General features: G+C 37.5%; 1 protein-coding gene across 6 annotated transcripts in view; it reads left to right on the top strand.

Annotated features, from left to right (window-relative positions):
- SSBP2 (single stranded DNA binding protein 2) overlaps window positions 1–21,484 on the top strand; it is a 182,700-nt gene extending 161,216 nt beyond the window's left edge. For 4 of the 6 annotated variants that reach the window (XM_030005594.2, XM_030005595.2, XM_030005596.2 and 1 more), the window contains 7 exons: window positions 370–405; window positions 4,954–5,008; window positions 8,140–8,210; window positions 9,540–9,618; window positions 12,645–12,673; window positions 17,914–18,012; window positions 20,879–21,484. In XM_030005594.2, the coding sequence (XP_029861454.1) occupies window positions 370–405; window positions 4,954–5,008; window positions 8,140–8,210; window positions 9,540–9,618; window positions 12,645–12,673; window positions 17,914–18,012; window positions 20,879–20,908 (399 nt within the window). In that variant the 3' untranslated portion in view covers window positions 20,909–21,484. The remainder of the gene's footprint in view (window positions 1–369; window positions 406–4,953; window positions 5,009–8,139; window positions 8,211–9,539; window positions 9,619–12,644; window positions 12,674–17,913; window positions 18,013–20,878) is intronic. The other 2 variants (XM_030005598.2, XM_030005599.2) reach the window with 1 other exon arrangement.
- The last annotated feature ends 293 nt before the right edge of the window (window positions 21,485–21,777 follow it).

The following is a 21,777-nucleotide window of genomic DNA, read 5'->3' on the forward strand; positions in this document are numbered from 1 at the left end:
TTATGAAACAACGGAGAGCAGATACCAGACCTCAGCCTACAGACATTTAAATATGTGAATTATATTATTCATATTAATTTCAGTAGGGTGGCTATCAGGGCACAGTAATATTAAGTGGAAATACTTTATTTGAAATATTGGGTATTAAATTTGGTTTGTGTCTATATTGCTAGTTTTGGACTTGAACATACTTGCAACAACAAGTTGTTGAAAAGAAGAGGTGTTTGTTTTGACAACAATAGCATTTTTCTGTAATCCTTAACTGTGTCTTTGAAATAGACAAATAAGCATTAACCTACAGCTGTACATAAATGTATGTATGGACTCCATCTCACTGCAGAAATTATTTTGTTTCTGTTGATATTACAGATACCTTATTCTTCAGCATCTCCTGGGAACTATGTAGTAAGTACACTTCTGCATGTTTGCTTATTAGAATAGATGTTACATTTTATTTAGGCAAAGAAATAGCTGTCCAGATGTTAGGAAGAACCCTTGTGTATTGCTTGAGAACTGTACATCTGATCTGCACTTAGGGGTTTTTTTTCTGCCATCTATGGTGCATCTATTGATGGTCATTACTAGAATCATTATCAGTCTGGTCAAAATTGACCTGAGTGCTGTTTTATTTCAGCAAACATTTATATAACCAATACGATATATTGCCTTCAATAATAAAGGACAAAAATCTCCCAGCTTTCTCAGTAACACAATATTGAGTATGAGTTTCTGAACTTCTTCAGAAAAAAAAGCATTTGAAGAGTTAGAACAAGCTTTTATCTCCCCAAAGATACACAAATGGGTTCTTATAGCTAACATTGTAAGGGAAATTTTTATTCATATAATTACCTTCTGAAAAATTGAAAATTCTTTTTTTCTCCATAGTCTGTTATGTCTTCATTTCACAGACATTGTCTTAATTTATTATGGATTAATTGGTATCATTGTTTTTTCTTAGTCTGTACTTTAGAATAAAATAGTTGAAACTTTGTGATAGGCCCAGCATTGAGCTGTCATTCAAAAGAACCTGAAATGCTAACCTTCTCTCTGGAATTTAACAAATACACTTTACCTATCAAGAAACTGGTTTTTGTTGGTGTATATGCTGCTCTTTTGTGTCTCTATCCCGAGAGATTAACTTTGTTTATCCTTTTAGACTCTTTATTGTTCTTGTTACTGTTGTACTTGGATTATTTGTACTTCTGATGTACTCTTCTAAGGCATATTATTTCATCTGTTGTTACCACATGCTTAGTACTGGTGTGACAGGATAACAAGGGAGAATTATATGTTGGATTCCAAATTTCTGTTGGTCGGTCAGGTTTCAGTAGACCTCTCTTTTGGTATTTCATGTTTTATCACCTCAAGATTAGAAAACTGCAGGGCATTGGCTTTAACCAGCATAAAACCTGAAACTATTTCAGAATGTGAAAATAGCAGGTCCTTCGCCATGAGAACAATATAGCAGTGTTTTTTCATCTCTTTGTCCTGCTTAGAGGTTTCTCTTACTTTCAGTCTTAGTAAGAGAGATGATCCTGCAGAGCTAAAGCTGAAGGATGAGTTCAAGGATGAGCTTGTTTTGTTTAGACAAAGGCAATTTCTTTTGTCCTATAATTAGAGAATTAGCTGTGAAAAAGTTTATGATTCTTATAAGTGTCCATAACTGCAGTACTCATTTTGCCACATGTTTAGTGGAAACAGTCCAAATCTGCTGATCTCCAGAGCAGTTCTTTTAATGCAGAACTTCATAAATTTCTCTCTGTTGAGAAGAGGTTTTGTTGCTTTTGCCCTAAACACTAGTGATCAGTTATTGTTGCAGATTTTGAAGATTTTTTTTGAATATTTGACTTCATATTCTCGGTTTTTAAAAGTATGAAGTCCTGAGAAACTAGGAAAGGAGATACTATAAAAAATAATTTTAAAGAAGCAAACCTAAGTAAAGTGCAAGTTGTAGTAGTGGACTCTGTTGGTGTCAACCAACAATCAAGCCAAAGGTCAGCCAGGATAAGTGGCTTGGGCAAAAGAGGGCATCACCATATTTCAATGTATAGATAGAGGAGGAGTAAGAGTAAAGAGGTGATTTTACCTCTTTCAGTGACAGTGATGAGACTGATGCTGGAATGTTGCATCTAACTGGCAACATTGAAGGGAAATCAAAAGATGTGCAGAGATGCAAGAATGAGACACTTGAAAGATCGACGTATTGGAGAAAATGCCTGAGCCTCTGATCAGATGTGCTCTGTGAACTCCAGCTGTGCTAGTGAGAAAGGTTGCTGCCTGATTCCTTGTCCCCACTCTTCTGCTGAAGGTTAGTGCTCCTTCAGGTCTGCCACTGGAGTTCCTTGGATGAGTGACGCTCTTCGTACAAAACAACTGACGTTGATTGAAGCATTTAAAGAACCGGGTCCTTGCTGAAGCGCTTCAGCTGACCCAAAATAGGTGGAAGGACACTCACAGAGGGAGCTCCAAGCAGAGCTGGGGGTGCCGCTAGCAGAGGGTAGTGCTGAAGCAGCTGAGGTGGGACATGGGTTGAAATCTGCCAGCATAAATGCTTGCACAGTGCATGTCCTGTCTGATGCTGAGAGAGTAGTCTTACTTCAGAAAGGCTCACCACATATTGGAAAAGGAACGCATGAACTCCAGCCATACAAACAGCTAAATAAGCAAAACTGGGGGGCAGTAGCTTCCAAGAGGGCATGTGTTTGGGGACAAGGTGTGGGCTGGAGAGCTCTTAAAGCAGCTTTTTAGCCAAAGGGGTTTGTCATCTGGAACTACAGGCTTTGAGAGCTTAATCTGGTTAGTTTATCAGACAGTTTTTGAGAAATAATTCCATTACATACTAATATATTCTCAGAGTGAAGGTAGTTGATACCAAGAGACTTTCTTAAGAGAAGAAAATATACAATGAGACTAAGTGCAAATTTAAGAGTAGATGCAAAACTTAGTAGTGAAGGTAAGTAACTTTTCTAATAAATGATCATTTAGTGGTTTCTACACCTCTTTGTGTGATGCTGAAAAATATATATAAACCTAAAAAAATGAAGTTAGTGAGCTTAGTGCACAATAACGTGAATAAAAAGTCATAGCCTGTGATGCCTAGAGGGTCATATATGTGATCCAAAGGTCCCTTTGAATTTGGAGTCTGTAGCTCTGCAGCAGCAGCAATGTGGGAATTTCTCATTGCTGAGGGCTGAGTAGGCCTTTTGGACATTTTTGGCAAGCCCAATCCTAACACATTCATTTCTGATTCATTTGTAATTTGGGAGGAGAAAAAAGCTATGTGGCTGCTGGCAGTATGAAATGAAGTTGTGATTATGCCTTGATTTTTATAAACTGATATGTGGGTTTCATGGTGGAGCAAGCGTTTGTTCTAGCACACTTTATAAAAGATACTCGCTGACCTTGCTTAGTTCACAAGCAAGGGGAAGCACAAGATAAAGAACTGGTAGGTGGGGTTACATATAAGGGCAGAGAGGTATGTATATGTTGACTGACTGCAGGGATGTGCTGCTGCTTCTCAGTAAAAGATTTCTGTTTCATTTATGATTAATGGTGAGTTGATCACTGGCTGGCAGATAGAGATGCTTCCCTCTGTAAGTACTTGTACAAATCTGCAGAGGAGTGGTATCAGTCAGAAAGCTGAGAAGTTACTGAGTTTGATCATCAGAAAATAGTGTTTGCTAGTATATTACTGCTAAATGTTTTGTAAGAAATGTTATTTTAAGTAGGCCATTGAGAAACAGTGTCTATTGTTTTAAATCCAAGGCTTCTCTGCCTCCTTCCAAAATCTCAGTGAATTATAGCAAATGTCAGCAATGTCCTTGTAAGCAGACAGGAATAACCAAACCTTCATATTCAGTGCCACTGAAAAAATATTCCTGTCTGGAACAGTATACCTGCTGTTTTAAAATATAACAAAAGAGATAAAAATATAATGAGTCATATGGCAACGAAAATAATAATAATCTGTTGCTAGCAGTCCCTGTATTTTATATTATGGAAAGTCAATATTTATCAACACAGACATTTTTACCAAACTAGAAGTTGGTAGTTTTTCATGTTACTTTGAAATATTAGTGGATGTGCAAACACAGGAAGCGAGATGTTATGGTTCTGTTCTTACTAAAGTATTTGAATGCTGAGAATAAAATTCTTTGAGAAATTCTTAAAGAGCCTTAAAAAGCCTATTTAACAACCAGAGTAGTTTGTGTGCAGTTCTTAGTCATAAACAGATTTGTAACACAGAAATACCTGAAACTGAGAAAATGAATGTTCCTTGATGGGCTTTTTTAGTTGTGGGGTTTTTGTTGGTTTTTTTTTAATCTTTGATTTAGCAGTCTAGGCAAGTGTACCCAGCATTATCCTGATTTTTTTCATCCATTTGTCATTAACTTGAGAAGAAATTTTGCATACAGATGTTATTTTAAAAAATTGTAGGATATTATACAGACAGAATTAAGATGCCTATGGCATCAAGATGCCAAGTCTGCCTAAAAAAGAAAGCTTTCTTAAGGTGATTAGGCTCTTCTGTCCCCATAGGACACCCCCTTGGTTTGTGCTTAGTAAACTTTGGTTACTCTACCATTGACTGTGAACAGAGTACAACAAAACAGAAATGCCAGCTGAAAAAACAGTGGTAATAAAAGTAGGCTGAGGGAATTAAATATAATTGTCTTAAGCCCTGCTCCAAGTATTTCTCTTGTCTGACTCAAAGCATGACACAGAGTTATTGACTAATGGATATTCTTGGGTCTGTATACCCATGTACATCAGAAGTCTGTACCAGAGCTTGCTCACCAGTTACCTTGTCTTAATCTGTGATGAGCTTATCACTAGCTATGTGAATAGACATTCACAATACTTTTTTTTTTTTTTTCCCATTTGTACTGTGTTCATGTTTTACTGTGGTATTTTTTTCCTTTCATGCTAACTGACCTTTTCTACTTTTTCTAGGGTCCTCCAGGAGGTGGAGGGCCACCAGGAACACCTATCATGCCTAGTCCTGCAGGTACTGAAATATACTTGGAAATAATAAAAGATAATTATAAGGGAATTCAGGAAGTACACAGATTATTTTTCTATTTATAAAGAATCAGATAATGATAAATTATTGGGTTTATACTTTATCAGTTTTTTTCCTGCACTTTCACTCTCTTCCTCTCCCTGCTGTGTTGCAGAGATAAAAAGCATTGTATCTCTGCAGTTCAGAGCAATTCATTTCTCTGGCTTTTGAGCCCATCTTTTCTTGCACAAGTTCAGCAATAGCAAGTTAAAAACAAAAGAAGACACAGTCTTCCATTTGCTTTTGCAAGTGTTCTTTGGGAAAATTCTACCAGTTTGGAAGTCAGGAGATTTCTGAATCTGGTGAAACTTCCCTGTAGTATCCTATGGGTAGACCTTAACAACATGTGGCTCTTGAGTGAGGTGCTGCATTGTGTGGCTATGTCATCTGACTGACAGCAGGGTCGTGCTGGACAGGTTGTTCTCCTCTGTCTTGCCATGGAGGAATAAGGCCCCAGAGGAGCCGTCGTCATGTCCTACCAGTGATCTGTTCCCAGAACTTCAGCTGCCCCATTGTTTCCCTAAGTAAGTCTGTATCTTGCAACACGGACCACGTGGAGATTTTGGCCATGCAGTAGATTGGCCACATTCCTACTAAGGTTTGAGGAAACAAGGAGGAGGATTCAGAATGGCTAGCTAGCTTCTCAAGGCTTAAAGATGGTCAGCTAGATGTAAGTATCTCCATCCATCGATGTTCTGCAAAGATTCTGATATGAAGGTGGAACTGCAGGCTGTGGAGGATGCTGTCCTCCCCCATGGACATCATCAGAAATCTGCTAAAATGAAACTAATTACATCTTGTGTAACCCAATATTCAATAGCTACTCCTTTTGGCCACTGTCTGCCTTTGTAACTCGCTTCCACCAGCTAAGAGGGACCTTTTGACCTCAGTGATGTTACAGCGTCCTCAGTCCTTACGTCCTACATGTTCTTGCTGTCCTCTACAGCGCAAGAGGCTAGGGACGTTTCCTAACTGGCCATGAAAACTTCTTTCACCAATATAGTATCTTCTTTAAATACAGTCCCAGGGCTTTAAAAAAATGCAACCTAAGATAAAGCATAGGGCTTCCTTGTTCATATCATTAGTGAAAAAGATAATTAGTGCAAGCTGGCATTTAAAAGTTAGAGTCTCTTTTAACATAAAACAAACTTATGGACAGCCTGCACTTTTAAAAATAGGCAGCACTGCTTTTACAGCACATGTTAGGCTGTCTTTGTGCAGCTCAAATAAAGCTTCTGCTGACAGTTGTTCTCATTTTCAGTTAGAGACTCAAAAGATGTTTTGAGGCTCTGTTTTCCAAAGTATGAAAACACCTAGAAATTGGCCGCCTGAGAGTTTTGCAAAGGTATTTACTTGCCTCTGAGACAAACCAGCTCTGAGGGTTCCCATGGCCCAGCCAGCCCATATATATTTTTACATGAGTCAGCAGAACATGGGGAGAGCCAGGGATGTGTTGCAAAAGGATCTGGTGGTTGAGGAACTTTTTGCCTCCTCAATGAATGTTAAAAATAACTTTATATATGCTAATTTTGCTTTCATATCTTAAGGCTAAAAGCTTTTTGTTCCCCCTCTTCCTCAAACAGCATATTTGAATGTTCTAGTGACACATAGTGCTCTATATATCATGGAATTACTTACTCACCGAAGTGAATTAATGTTTAGAAAACTGTCTTGGAAATATTAAGAAATAGATAAAACCCTTGATTTTAACTTCCCAGTGTATATACAAGTACATTCTTGCGGGAGGTCAAGCCACTTTACTAGTTCCAACACATTTTGGTGGTCTCGGCTTTCTCACTTTCACTGACTCAAAATTCCCCCATCACCTTGTCTTGGAAAAGGAGTTACAGCTCAGCAGTGGTTTTTCTGTGTGTTGTTAATCTCAAAACTCTGGTTCAAAGAGGTGGAATGGTCTTTTGGAGGATCTAGGCACAGAGTACTAAGCTATTCTTTATTCTTCGTGCAGATACCATAGAGGTACTGATTTGCCAGAGTTGCCAATATTTTTTTAAATCATACTGTCCCCTTAGGGATGTATTTAGACTTGCCTTAGGTCATTCTCTTCTCAGTAAACCTTTTCATTACATGGCCAATCTCTCGTCGAGTTCCCTTGGGAAAGGTTTTTGCCTAATTTGTCTACTATCTGCTGCATTTTTTGCCTTCTCTTTCATACAAATATTGATGAAAGGTGTTATGACTTCTCATGAGTTAGCAGTGGGGACAAGCTGGAGATCAGAATGAATAATTTGTATCTACTAATGGTTCTTAGGCATTGGTTTCTTAAGTTCAACCAGAAGAGTTATCTGTGTTGATTCCTGCATTTCAACTCTGGATGTGCTCCACCTGAAAGTTCATGTGCCTTGATTGTGGGAAAAGGACTGAGATGCAATATAGCTGTGTCAACATCTGGCAAGGCCAGGTGAAACTCTTGGCAGAAGTTACTAGCTTAAGCACCACACTGTGCCGGGATGGTTTTGTTGGGTTTGGTCTCAGGTTTTTTGAAGCATTGCACCACACTGTACCATGAAGATACATCAGCTAAAGCTGTCCTTAGAGTGACGATCTTTGCACAATGTTCCACTGAATAGTTAGATATATTCAAAATCAAATAGACTGACATGGATGAGAATAAAAAATATTCATGTGCTACACTAACTTGCAGTCCGTATAATGAGAAGCTATTTATCATTTATTACAGATGGAAAACAAATTACAGGAAGTATTGATAAGAAAGAATCTCCTGTTTTGAAGATGAGTGAAGTAATTTGGAACTCCAGGAAAAAGGTTTTATGGAATTAAATAGTTACAGATACTTGGTGATTTATAAACCTTTTAACAGTCATGCATAAAACTAGAGTCTGGAAGTAGTCACTTAGGGACTGTTGCAATTATTTCTTTTCATAGCTCTGTTGTGTGGTAGCAATAGATAGAAAGGGAATGAAATCTTCCATTATATTGCCACTGTGTATAAGTGATTCAGGCACAGAAATAATAGGAACAAAATGACAGGAAATGTATTAGGTGAGTAGTTTTATTGAAAGGTATATATTAGCGCTTAAAATAATCTCTTATTACAGATTCAACCAACTCTGGAGACAACATGTACACTTTAATGAATGCAGTACCACCTGGACCCAACAGACCTAATGTAAATATGAATCTAGTTATATCCTTCCTTGAATTATACAGCCTTTTTTTATCCAAACACTATGTTTCCATCACATATCATTAATACTAAGTTTTCCATTTTTATGAGTGACACTTCAGTTGCTTCCCCCCCACCATGTACTTTTTAATGTTTCCCAAATCAATCACGCCAATACATGCAAAATGATTGGAGCATATTCTTCTGCATGGAAAGACCTTAGAAGCTTCTGCATTGTGGATCTTGGGGATGACTTACTTTGTCACACTGTGGTGCAATAGACTTCTGCGTGATAGGATGTCATCCTAGGAGCTGCCACTAAGCATTAGTTCCTTCAGGATTCAAACTTCTGTTATAAAAAAAAATCTATCCTTGAAAAGGGAGGAGAAAATTGCTGGAAGTGACCCAGTATTATGTTGCCCTGCTGTTCTGTTAAAAAAAGGATAAAATTAATGCCTCTGAGAAGAAACAAATTTCCCTGTTTAACTAAATGGGATGTTAAGAATGAAACCTATTGATAACATTCAAGTATTTGCATAATGAACTAGTTAATTTGTGACTATTTTAGCCTAAATTTCAGCAGTTCTAGAGCTGACAAAAATCTGGATTCTTACATAGAGCTTGTTTTTTCTCTGATCTTTCTCTATGCCTTCAGTTTTATTGTATTTCTCTGATTACAATGATATTCCATTTAATCACAATCCATATTATGGGGCATTTGAAAAAAAGACCAGTAGAACTTAAAAATGTAGATACTTAGATATTGCTGAATCATTATGCAGTGAATTTTAGAAATTTTTCTGCAACGTTAATGTTGTCAAGTTTTTGAAGAACTATATTTAAGGTCAATATCTGAAATTTGACAGAAACTGCTCATGCTGCAAATAGAGTGAGTAGTCCAACTGTCAGTACGGATAAGGTGGGGTTTGAAAGCTGTTAATTAATCACTTACTCATTGAAGAGAATCACAAAGTTCCCTGTAACTTCAATGGGAGTAGAGTTAGGTCAGCACTAGCAGGTTTGAAAGTCATATACAAAGTGTTGAAGTATATAGTAAGTTATTCCTAAGTTACATTGCAGCCTACAGAGGTGAGAGTTTGCAAAAATCTTTAAGGTAGCATTGGAAAAAGTGAACAAAAGCAATGATGTTTTTGCAGTCTTCACATGAAAGACTTTCACTTGACTTGTGCATTCAGAGCTGGGACTGTGCATTTTGCCTTTACTTTTTTTTTTTCTTCTTTTTTTTTTTCCTGAGGAATATTGTCTTTTTATTAGACTATCTAAAAAAAATTGTACAGTAATAGCAATTTTTAATGTCTGATCCTTTTGTAGTTTCCAATGGGGCCAGGGTCAGACGGACCTATGAGTGGACTGGGTGGAATGGATTCACATCATATGAATGGATCATTAGGTAATGATAGTAAATATTGTGAATTTTCAATTACTAGTGCCATTTTCTATGACTAGTTCTCTGAGTTATGTGGAAGACTGTATGTAAAAATACTTTAAAAACTGAAGAAGCTGCATATACATCAATAATAAGTATTAAGATACTTTTAAAGTATATGAGTTGGCATCATGCACCTCTGGAAGAAAAATACTGTATTTTATTTATGTAAGAGAGTATAGTTTTAATCCAGTTGATGCAAACCAGTCTAAAAGCATACCATCCCAGTGATGTAGAGGTGAAGGCTTAAGAACCATTTTTATTTACCTGTCTTCCTGTTTGAAAATCTTGGGTAGATGTCATTGTGACATGCTGGTGCACGTTCTTATCAATTACCTGGAAGTAAGTTATTACATATTTTGATGTTTGTGTTAAGCTGGGTTTATCCCAGCATTTTGATATTCTCATTTGTTCTATAGTCTAGCCATATGCCTGTTAAGTGTGAGTATTATTACTCCATCCCCATTAGCAGCTTCAGACAGGTGCGAATTTTAATGCACCCAAAAGAACATGGATTCTCGTCAGGGCATGCAAAGGCAGGAGGAACAGTGTACTGCTTGACTTTTGACACTATGCTTTTTGAAGGACTCGTATCTAGGGGAGAAGCCTTGCACAACTCTGCAAAACGCACACTGCTTTATCCCCTGACTATCCTAGCAAACTCTTTGCTCTTACTCTTTGCTGGAAGCATGATAGACACTTGAAAGAAATTTAAGAAACAAGACACAGCTGAATAAATTGCATTTATGCCTTCCTTTTCCATACCCACAAGGTAAACAAAATACCTTGTTTTTATTTCTGCTCATACCCTAACACCAGGCCGGTAGCTCTGAATACAATTCTTGTGTTGTACTCTTCACTTCTGTCTGCACCAGTCATGCAGGCAACAAGAAGGGGGAACCTCAGGCTGCAAAGACTTGAAATCTCTTTCTTTTTCTATCCCCCTGGTCCACCAGCAATGTTCTCTTTCACATCTGGGAGCTCGCTCAGCGCCCACAAGAGGCACCAGCAACACCCTTCTGAGCAGTGTTTTCCTTTATGGGGAGAAACCCAAGCCAGCTAGATACAGGTCAGGCAAGCAGAAGCCAAGCTGCCAGAGTGCACCTTGCTTCCATCCCCAAAGAAAAGGTCCGTCGCCTTCCCAGCACAGGCATGGACCAACTTCAACTCCATACCATTTAAGTCCATACTGCCGTGGTGGGTGGAGATCTGTCACTTGTAGCCCAAAAGTTGGAGGCTGTGAGAAAGGAAGTATAAACACATAAGAAGAAGGGATAAATTCGAAGAGGCTATGACAAGATGAGAAAAAAACTAAGCCATCAAACCTCATTTAACAGACATGTTCTGAACAATTAAAATTCAGCACTAGGCATCTATCTCCTAATAGAATTATCTTTTTTTCTAGGAAAGCATGTCCCTGAAATTCCTAGATTACTTTGCATAAGGACACCTTGTGATTTTACAGCCTTTCTTTACATATTACAATCCTAAAATGGATTGTTGCTTTAATTAATAATGATGCACATTACATTCAAATAAATTAAAAACTATGTAAAAGGTAATCACATCTTTTTCTGTCACTTTGTATAGCCTGAGAATTATTTCTTAGCTAAAAGAAAAAATTAAATTGAAACAGTTATGGAAGTATTTTATGTGTACCTAGCATTTGGTTAGTTATTTTCTCTAGTGAAAGTGATGAAGTGCTTAGTCAAATTAATGATGACTGCTTTATGGGGGTAACTTCATATCTAAACCGGAACCTGAGTTCTTTAAGGAGAGGATTACTGGGAGAGACCTGCTGCATTCATTTCCATGCTGCAGTAGGAAGCTGTGTCTCATAGTCAGATGGATAAATTGGTCAAGGTCCATCTTGAACTTCTCCAACTTCTGTGAACACAACCCTTGTATTGGATATCTGTTAATAGCTCTGATGGTTAGGAAGAAATCTTTTCCTGATTTCCACCAAATTTATCCTTTAGGCCATGACAAAATAACTCTTCATAACATTTATGTATCTGATATATTTATAGAGATAAATCATATTCCTTCTCAGCCTTAATTTGCCTGGCTAAGTATAGTAAGCTATTTCAGTCTCCTCCCACAACTCCATTTTCTTAATTGTTTTTCTCTGATAATCTTCTAGTTTTGTATTCAGTACTTTTCTAGAATTTGTCTTTCCTGCAAATAGGTGATCAGAATTGTTTACTGTCTGTTTCTGCTGAAAATGCTTTTCTTGTTACATCAATCCTAAAGTTGTATTTCCTGTACTCTTGGCTTTACCTGAGTGAGAGCTACAGCATGTGACAAAAATGCTTTTCAATAGTCTTGCACTCATTATATTTATTTGGTTTCTGTTACACTGGTCTTCAGGATCATCTGCTTTCTTCCGGAAGATTCTGTCATCATCAGTATTTGTAATGCATCGAATATTGATGTCGTTTCAGCCAATTTCAGTAGTAGGCTTCTGCTTCTGAGAGCAAAGACATTGGTGAAACCCTCCCCGCTGACCTTAGTGATAAGAGTGGTCTTTTTTTTTCCCACAGGAATATCAACTTTTACTAGTTAGCCATGATTTTGCTTTTTTTTTTCTCAAGCTGAAGCAACATTTCCTATAGGTGGATATACCCCAAATTAATTGTGTTACCTGTACCCTGGCTAAGAGGACAGGGTGGTTGGACATACAGTTTCTTGAGTTGTGCTGGGCTGTCTCATCCTGATAGGATGCCGTCCAAATAACCAATACAGATCAGAAGTGTGTCCTGCATTCTTTTCTCATTTTTTGCACTGGGTGTGTACACAGAGAAAGGACTAACGTTATTCAATACTGACTGTAAACTTTTACTAAGAGAGGCATTGGGATGGAAGTGAGATGATGCATGCTTGGTTATGTTTTAAAATATTGCTGTTACACTATATATTTAGTATGAAAAAAAAATCTTAGATTAACTTCATCTTAAAACTAACTGAATAATTGTCTGTTTTAATTTAAGGCTCAGGAGACATGGACAGTATTTCCAAAGTGAGTATCTAATCAAATACTTGGAATTTTTAGACTGTTTCACTCTAAAAGTATTTTTTTTGTCTCTGTTACAAATCTTTTTGTTATGTATCTACACTTTCTGTTTGTGAACTCTTTGGAGGCTGTGCAGACAGCATTAGTAAAAATTGAAAATTTTAAAACAATATAATCAATAGGGAGTATAAGTAGACTTATTCCCTACTGCCTAATAGTATATATTAATGAATGTGATTAATTATATCCAGTTTGTAATCTGATTGATCATGTTATAATCTTCCATACTGTTAAGACAAATGAGTATAGTTCTAATGATGAATCCTAGTTAAATGTAAATTTGGGACAATGTCATTAGGATGTTACGTTTATGCACTACATGATTGCTTTTGTCACCTCTATAAGGCAATGTTAATATCTTAATCATTAGTAGAAGTTCCTAAAAGCTAGATTAAGAAGTAGTTTCAGAAGAAGCACTATTTTGATATCACAACCATTAAATAGTTGGAAGTGAACCCAAGTTTAACCTGCAGGGGTTTTGCATCCACGAAAATAATATTGTGCTTGAATGTGTCACTTCTTCCATAAAAATAAAACTACTACATACGTGATCATCGTTAATTTATGAATTAATGAGCTTATTTGGTATTGATAAAGTGGCATAAATCTGTCCCCTGCAAAACACTATTTTTTTGCACTCAGCATCTTCAGATGTAACTGACTGAAACTAATAAATATATGACTACAACAATCTCCCTGCACTTTCATACTTTTGATCTATAAATACAGAAATTGGTGAAGAGATTGTTTCAGTTAAAATTTTATAACTCATTAATTTGTAGCAAAATTCTTAACATATCTTCCAAGAAAGGAGTATGAGTTTGTTTTGAGCATCTCAACTGCTGGTGTTTTTTGGGTGCCCCAGGACAGAGTACCGCGGTGCTGCCACTAGACCTCTTCCAGGGCAGACTTTGCCATTTCAAATCTGTCTAAGGCTGGTCTGCTTGTGCTCTGGTCAGGCCAGGGACCCTGTAGGTCTGTTCTCAAGAGCTGTGATGAGATACAAACACGTAGGGAACAAAATGCTCACCTAAATTCCCATAGGTTAACACAGACGTTTGTAGTGTGAATTTGTTGAGAGTACACTTCCAGGTGTTCAAAAGGCAGGAATCATTCTTCACTTAGTGATACATATTTGTATGTTCCAAAGAGGAGGAGAAGAACCCTGTACAGTTTCCCAGTTTGTGGTCTTCTGGTGGTGTGGTATAGGAGAGGGGTATAGTAGCCTGTAAAGCGTGCTTAGCGAATCTTTCCTGGAGGGAAGGACCTCAGCAATATGTGTCCAAGGCCATTGCTGCTCCTGTGAGGGAGCAGTGTATATAGCAGTCCTATATTTTTGTACAATTTTAAGATCTATAACATTTTCAGGCACTGCAAAGAGTAAAATGATGGATTGAAATGACCATGTTACCTTAGTTGTACTGTGCTTAGATGTGCAGTGATGGATTCAATAAAAGCCTGCAGTGGGATAATAAGCGTACAGCACTTTTAAAATCTATGTCCATATTTTTTCTTCAGTATATTTATTGTAAACGGCAGCATTTCTTAAGGAAAAAACCCAAATCATTTCCATTAGCTTGCCACAGGATTATTTTTAAAAGCCTGTATTCGACTCACTGGTATTAAGTATCCGTATACGTGCTAATACAAGTATCAGGAGCTCTGAAAACCTGGGTCCAAAAATTTACCTGGAAGTCTTGTAATTTGTTAACTTCAAGAAATAACTCATGGAAATCACATTTGATGCATGTCTTTTTCAAATAACTAAATGAAAAATGCCGCTAACTTTGGAAGTAACAGAGTTGTCCTGTTACACCATTCTGTCTTTTTCTGAGTAGCACTGCCCAATATGCAGCCTTCATTGACAGTAGTAAAAGTGTGTGGGTAACATTGGTAATTTTGGGTAGGTAGTAGTACACGATGCTTTTGAAACTTGAATGGAAAAGTTCTGCTTGCAAGGAATAGTAGATTTCTGGGGCTGATGCATGCAAAATTATTATGTGGCTGCCTTCCAATTTTTACACAGTTACCAGGATTGTTCCTCCTGAGGCAACAGTCTCCCTGCACACATCACCAGCCTGTCTTGCAGTTGGCTTTTTCACAAGTAGATTTCCAGTGACGGAAATTGTTTACTGAAGTTAGCACAGTTTGGGGTGTGTGATGCTCAAGTCCAGGCACAGGACTTCAGTGGAGCAAAATGCATATTAGAGGAGCTGATTATCAATTCCCAGGAGATGTAGAAATTTAATCCAGTCTTGGTAGAATCAGTACAGCTCACAGAATTCAGAGCTACATTTTCTAGAGAAGATTCTAATTTAATTGGCTGAATGGCAAAACGTGAAGTTTTTATGAAGTAAATTGAGATGGGGAAGTAAATGAACTGAAATTATGCGTATTAAATAAACATTAATAACCAGTGTTTCTTGCAGTGCCCATGGAATTTGTGCAGGCATCAAACACATACTTGCTTTGGAAAAAATCAGCTAGTGCTACAATGCTAGACCCCATACTGGCCATAAAAGCAGCCCAGGAGAGTTGCTGTAAAAGTCTTTATGTCAGGAATTTGAACCTTTGGGGCTGGTGTACTGTAGCAATTGCAGAATTTCAAAGCTTTGCGCTACACAGAGCAAGATAAAATAGGGGTAAATCCCCCAGGAATGAACAAAAGTGCAGGAGCATCATATAAAATAAATGTGACAAGGCCTTAGTGGGTTTTAAACTTCTTATTCATAGATTTTAAGTCCAGAAGGGACTGATACGATTGTGTAGTATGACCTCCTGCATAACACAGGCAACAGGACTTCCCTGAATTAATTCCTGCTTAAGGTCCAGTAGCTGTGGTTGAACTGAAGCAATCGTTTTCAACCTTTTTCAAGCTGTGGATCCCTAAATATTTGCTATCCTAATTTTACTGAATAGCAAACTTAATCGTCTGATGTTAATCAACTCGTTAGGCTTTTAGTAGTCTTTGATGGATGTGTTGTCCTGTGATTCCTGGAGATCTGGGGGTCACAGTGTCAGAAGCAGTGAACCAGACTGAAGTAAGCAAAAGGGCTAAGGCAGGGGTTTTGACCCAACTGTGTAAGCTGCATTTCAGATGCTAGTAAAAAAGTTATGCTTGCATGTTGCTTATGTAATTAATTTTATACTTAATCTATAACTAAAAATAAATATACAAAGCTGGACCCATATACATACTTGGCCATTCAGACTGAGAATGGTGATCTTCTCTCAGGGGAATGTGGTGAAAACTTAACAGCAGCCTTTCACTGACTATAGAAAATACATTACAAAGCAGACAGTGTATATAGCAGTCAGGCCTACCAGCCTGCTAACGTAGTAGCAAAAAGTAACTGATTTAAGTTGTGGTATTTGGTGAAGCTGAGGACAACATTTTTTGGTCTCCTTGGAGGTCAACTAAATCTGTGGAACAGTGGAATATGTTGCAGTATTTAAATTATGGACAGTGGTCAACATGGGACTTCATGATTACAAAGAGGGCCATGCAGAAATATGGTATGACAGGGAAGTAGAAGTCATAGCTATCCCATCCCATCTTCTGTTCTAGGAACACTCCAGTATACTTCTTTAAAGTGCCAGGGTAGGATAGATAGCCTTTGTAGTTCTGAGGAAAGTGACAAGAAATTAAGGGGACTTTCTCTTTTTTTAATGTTTCCGATTTTTCATTCAAAGTTTGAATCTGCAGATCTAGTTATACTAAATGAAGACTGCATGCAGGTATTTTCAAAGTACAAAATACCTGGGTTTTTAAAGAAAAAAACCGCTCTGCTAACAGACACACTGCGTCAGGATTGTAACTGAAAATAACATAAGAAAAAGAGGACAAATTCAGTTAGGATTCTTACATCCATTATAAGTTGGTCAGTTTGATCAAGATCACTACTTGAAGTTGTGTTTTGTTAGCTTACCCACTGACTGCTCTAGGTTTGTGTTTCAATTTATTGTGACATACCAGATTTGCATTTGTATAAGTAAAATCTCAACAGCAATTTTGCATTCACTTTTTCTGAATCAAAAAAAATCAAGGGAAGAACTGTGATAGACATAAACATTTCATAATGAAGTTCATGACTTCACTCCCCCCTTTCCCTGAATACTGCTTTTCCGTCACAAATCCTCTGTAAGGAGGAGTCTTCACAGTGATGAAAAGAGAATTGCCTGTGCTCCAGGCATGGTAGAGTACCACAAATCAACTTTGTAAAAACACATAACTAATTGTAGTGTCTACAATGATCATGTATTAGCTATTGACTCAGAAGAGTTTCTGTGACAATTACCTTGTTTCACCCTTTCTTCAAGTAACTGAATCTTGAAAGCATTTTCTGAACATTGCAGAGGTGGTTGTGCACTTATGTTAAAAAAAGGAATTTATCTTCACAAGCCTTTATATTGTTATTATATATTAGCATTTCAGTCACACCTAGACACTGGAAGGATAGATTAAAACGCTGTTGCATTATTCTCTGTGCAAGCAAATAGCAAAAGTACAGCTCCTCCTGAAAGTGTTTGTGAGCACAGTTCAGTGGTTAGCTGCTACTCAGGAGTCTTTTATCTGACACTCCTGTTAACTCTCTTATCTATAAATGCTGTCTATTAGCGGTGCTCAGTGTAGTGGTTTAGCACTTGAACATAGCACTTGTGAACTACTTGTGAAACTGTATTTCAATAAACTGTGAACTCTATGAACTAAGACCGCAGGCACAGGCCTTTGCAAAGGTCTGTGTAGACCAGATCCATCCGTATTTCTAGCTTTAAGTACATATTCATAAGTCATGTACATCAAGGCACACGCTCATAGACTTCACTGAATTTGACCACATGATTCAATGTAATGACAGAGCTACCTTGTATACCTGCTGCAGCCATTTATAGCTTTTCCTGACTTCAGTAGAAGATGCTGGCCATAATGTGAAAACAAGAATTGCAGGTAAATAATTCTTGGTTCAGGGAAGAAAACATTACTTTACAGGCTAAAATTAGTGACTGAATCATGCAGAACCCTAGAGAGGCTTATTTTTTCATCTTTGAAAATCCCAGTGCATGGTACAGTGCATCTGAGTGCACTACAGTATCATGTAGGGCGTGTCTCTGGCACACTTGGTGAAGCTGGGAAATGAACTGAAATCTTCAAAACTTAATATGTATTTTTAAATCTTATTTAACAGAACTCTCCGAGTAATATGAGCATGAGTAATCAGCCTGGCACTCCCAGGGATGACAGTGAGATGGGTGGAAACTTCTTAAACCCTTTTCAGAGCGAGAGCGTAAGTATTTCTTTACCTAGACATTGTTTTTTCTTTTGTTTTGTTTTGGGGTTTTTTTGTTTTGGTTTGGTTTTTTTTACTTTGTGAACCTTTATCTCTGTCATTTTGCTTAAAAAAAAAAAAGAAAATTAACAGCAAGAACAAACAGTTTTGCAGTACTGTGCCTTACATGTTTTTTACTAGCTTCTAAAATTATAGTATTGATTTGACAAAAAATTGTTTAAAAGACTGCTAGAAGTTGAGCTGAAACTGGAAAATGTGGGAGATGTAGATTTACTGCAGAAACTCCAGATTAAGAGGTCAGTTGTGAATGAAAGTTAGATCTGTCAAGCAGTAATAATTACACCTCATGTATTCAGTAATGCACAACAGGCATTTGTCAGGCAATATCCGAGCAGTTTAAGTACACATAGTTGACAGATCCTTACATCTGAGTGTTTCAGTGTGTGGTTGCCCAACCTTTGACTCCTAAACAATGTGTTCTGCAGGGAATGTCTTTTAGAACAGGATTCAGGTTGAAGTGTATAATTAGAGCACCCATAGATCTCATGTTGCAAAGATGCAGTGTGCTATTAGAGCCAGAAAAAGCAAAGGTTCCCTCTAGTGTTCATTCTGGGACAAATGATGCTTTTTTAAAATGGAGAATGCTTGAGGCAGCAAAATGTGGTGTAAAATAAATTACAAAGCAAGACTGCAGTATTTTCATACTCATGTGCCTGAAGCTGGGTTTCTAAATCCACATTTAGGTTCCTAAATAGGAGTGGCCTGATTTTTCAGAAGTGCTGAGTGACTTCAACACTTCTATTCTTATTGGAAATCACTGCTGCCAGAAGTGAGTGCAACTTCATTAACTATGCCAGTGGTGAACTTCATCTTAGAAATTATGAGTAAACAGTTTCTGTTAGATCACAAAACAGTTGAATTGCATGACAAATTTCATGGGAATCAGATTTTGGGTTTTTTGGGGTTTGCTTCTTTAAGTAGTAAAAAGGAAGTTTCTGCATGTTACCTTTTCATGTCTTCATAAAGAGGGCACATGTTCAGCTTGTGTGGAGTATTGGAGAAAATTGGTTTGTACAACCCAAAAATACTGGTGTTTAAATATCTGTCAAAAAAACAGTAACCACAGAACCTCCATTAAATGTGATCCTTGGTCATGGTAATCCTCGACTCTCAGTTTGGCATACGTTGCTTGTTCTGAGGGCAGGCAGTGTGATCAGCAGCCAGGCCAGTTCACTGAACTAAGGTCATGAAAAGAAGGACATCAGTTGTACTGAAAAGAAAATAATTTTTCTCAGACCCTTATGGGATTCTAGGTGCTCTTAGATGTTGTTTTCCTACCTGGAAGAACCTGGGACACAGTTTTCTCAAGGTTTTAGATGAGATGTATGCCTACAAGGCATGCATTATACATGCCATGTTCATTCTAGTCTACTTCTAGGTATCGGTTCCTCTCTAACATGAGTCACATTGTAGGTCCCTGGTAACTGTCTTGCTTTCTGATTTGTATTTCGTTACTTGGCTACCTGGAGTAGGCATTATTATGAGGTCCTTTCTCAGGCAGATTTGCTGTTCAGTTCACCAGTTTTCATTGGGCATGGGGAACAGTTCTTGGCTAATAATAAGTTAAAAATCACAAACATATTTAGGTCATCTTTTGATTCCTTGTCCAAAGTGATTACCCAGGTAGTTTGGCTCAGATACAGGAAATCACTTGAACAGATGCCTTGCTTTAAGCATTTGAGCTGATCTCTGACTTTGGCTAAAGACAAGCTTGTTCTTACCCGCTTTGCTGGCCCACTGTGGGAGTGCTTGGCAGGATATGATGGGAGTAAGCCCTAAAGCAGACAAACCATCAGAGACGTGACAAGGGACGAAACAGACTTTACCCAAGTAGTCCATACTATGTAGTTTACATGACAGGGAAGACCCATCCAAAGTGCTTTTTCTAATACGCTTGGATACTTGGAAATGGCCAGCTTGAAATGCTAGCTTTGGCAGGATTTTTATTGCCTATCTGTTTTTTGCAAAGGCAAATTTATCTTTCTGTTTCTTATATCCGTTTTCATAATGGTAATACTTCTTGCATTTGAACATTTTCCTCCACTTATAAGATTTTAGGCCCAATTAAGTGTTCCTGCAGTCCGCAATTTTAAATTTAAAACCAAATTAGGTATATAGATGTGCACTTCTTCTAGGCATTGTGGTGTCCCATTGATTATTGTAATGAAGTACTGCTAACTTCAGGGCACCTATAGCTTGTATAAGGGCTGCAGTTCAATTTGTGTTACAATAATAATGTAATGTGGTAACTTAATTTTTGGTTCACATAAAGGAGAATGACCATTGATCATTGATTCAGCTTGACTTCTAAAATTGATAATACAGGATAATACAGACCAAGAGCCTTCTTGAATTCCAGTCATACATATCTTTACTCCTTTCTTCCCATAAAGTAGTAAAAAGCTCTCCAAAATATTGATGTGGTTCAGGTAACCATGAATGCAGTTGGTCTACTTGAGGCTAGCCACCCACCTAGCTAAATTCCCCCCAGCAGCCAACATTGACAAGGAAAAGGTGTGGAAAGCGTCAGTGAAGTATTGGTTCACCACACCACTAACACCAAAACAGTCTTCAAGGGAGTTGGCTTTATCAGCAATAGCTGTATTTTTGCATAATGAGAAAAGTGTAACAGAAGTTATGATACCACAGATTGAACTACAGCCTTAGCACAGGCTACAGTACAAATGTAGGAGGAAGTTCAAAGAGCGTGTTGACATTTGAACTCATCGCTGTGGTCCAGAAGTGTTTTTTGTTACCTGAGGGGAAAAAATGGTTGTTAAAATGTGGATTCCTCTTTTTTCAGTACTCCCCTAGCATGACAATGAGTGTGTGATCCGTTAACAAGTCTCGCCATGAAGACCACAGTGAGTTGGCCCTCTTCAGAGAGCTACTGCAGAAGAAAATTATTCGTCCCAGTGTACAGTTTAACAAAAGGATCTCAGACACAATCAGACCCACCTTTTTTTTTCTACCATCTCCCCCGTTTTGTCAAGAAAGTGGGTCCCAAACATGATTGAGACAACTGTAAAGAGTGGCGTAACAGAACTGCCCAAGATGGAACTGCAAACAATTATCTGTGTATGTACATGTGTGGGTTAATGTATATGTATGTGTGTGTGATAAAGAAATACACACATACATATATAGAACCACAGGACATTGTAAAATATTATCCCATGACATCTTAAGTAGAAATGAGAAGTAGGGACTTTTATTCCATCTTTTTTTTTTTTTCCTTCACGTTTACATTTTAATTATTAAAATTTGCTTTCCCTCTCCCCTCCTGAACTGTTTTATGTTGCTTATATCACTGCTTTATAAGTTATTTTTTAAGGTGAACTCAAATGATAAATTCTTCTGATTTTGTAAATGTCTGCCATTATGGATAGGAATAAAATTGCTTATAAGAGCTTTCATTAACTTGTGTTTGATACCAGTTACCCTAGGAATCACAAACTGTACTGTCTCAAGAAATAGAAGAAAGCTCATCTTAATTTTTTGGAGAAATTTAATAATTTTCACCTAGTTTGGTGATTTTTTTTTTATACTTTGCCTCTAAAAAAAGAAGCACTGAAGTTTATTTTTCTTCTTTAATTGAAGCCTAAAATCTGCAATATCTATTTTAAATGGAAGCCTGAATTTGATACAAGCTTCTCAGTTTATATAGAGTACTATAAGGTTACTGTAAGTGAGCTCCAATTG

This window comes from Aquila chrysaetos, chromosome Z (assembly GCF_900496995.4).
Source record: "Aquila chrysaetos chrysaetos chromosome Z, bAquChr1.4, whole genome shotgun sequence".
In the NCBI taxonomy this organism is placed as follows: Eukaryota; Metazoa; Chordata; class Aves; order Accipitriformes; family Accipitridae; genus Aquila; species Aquila chrysaetos.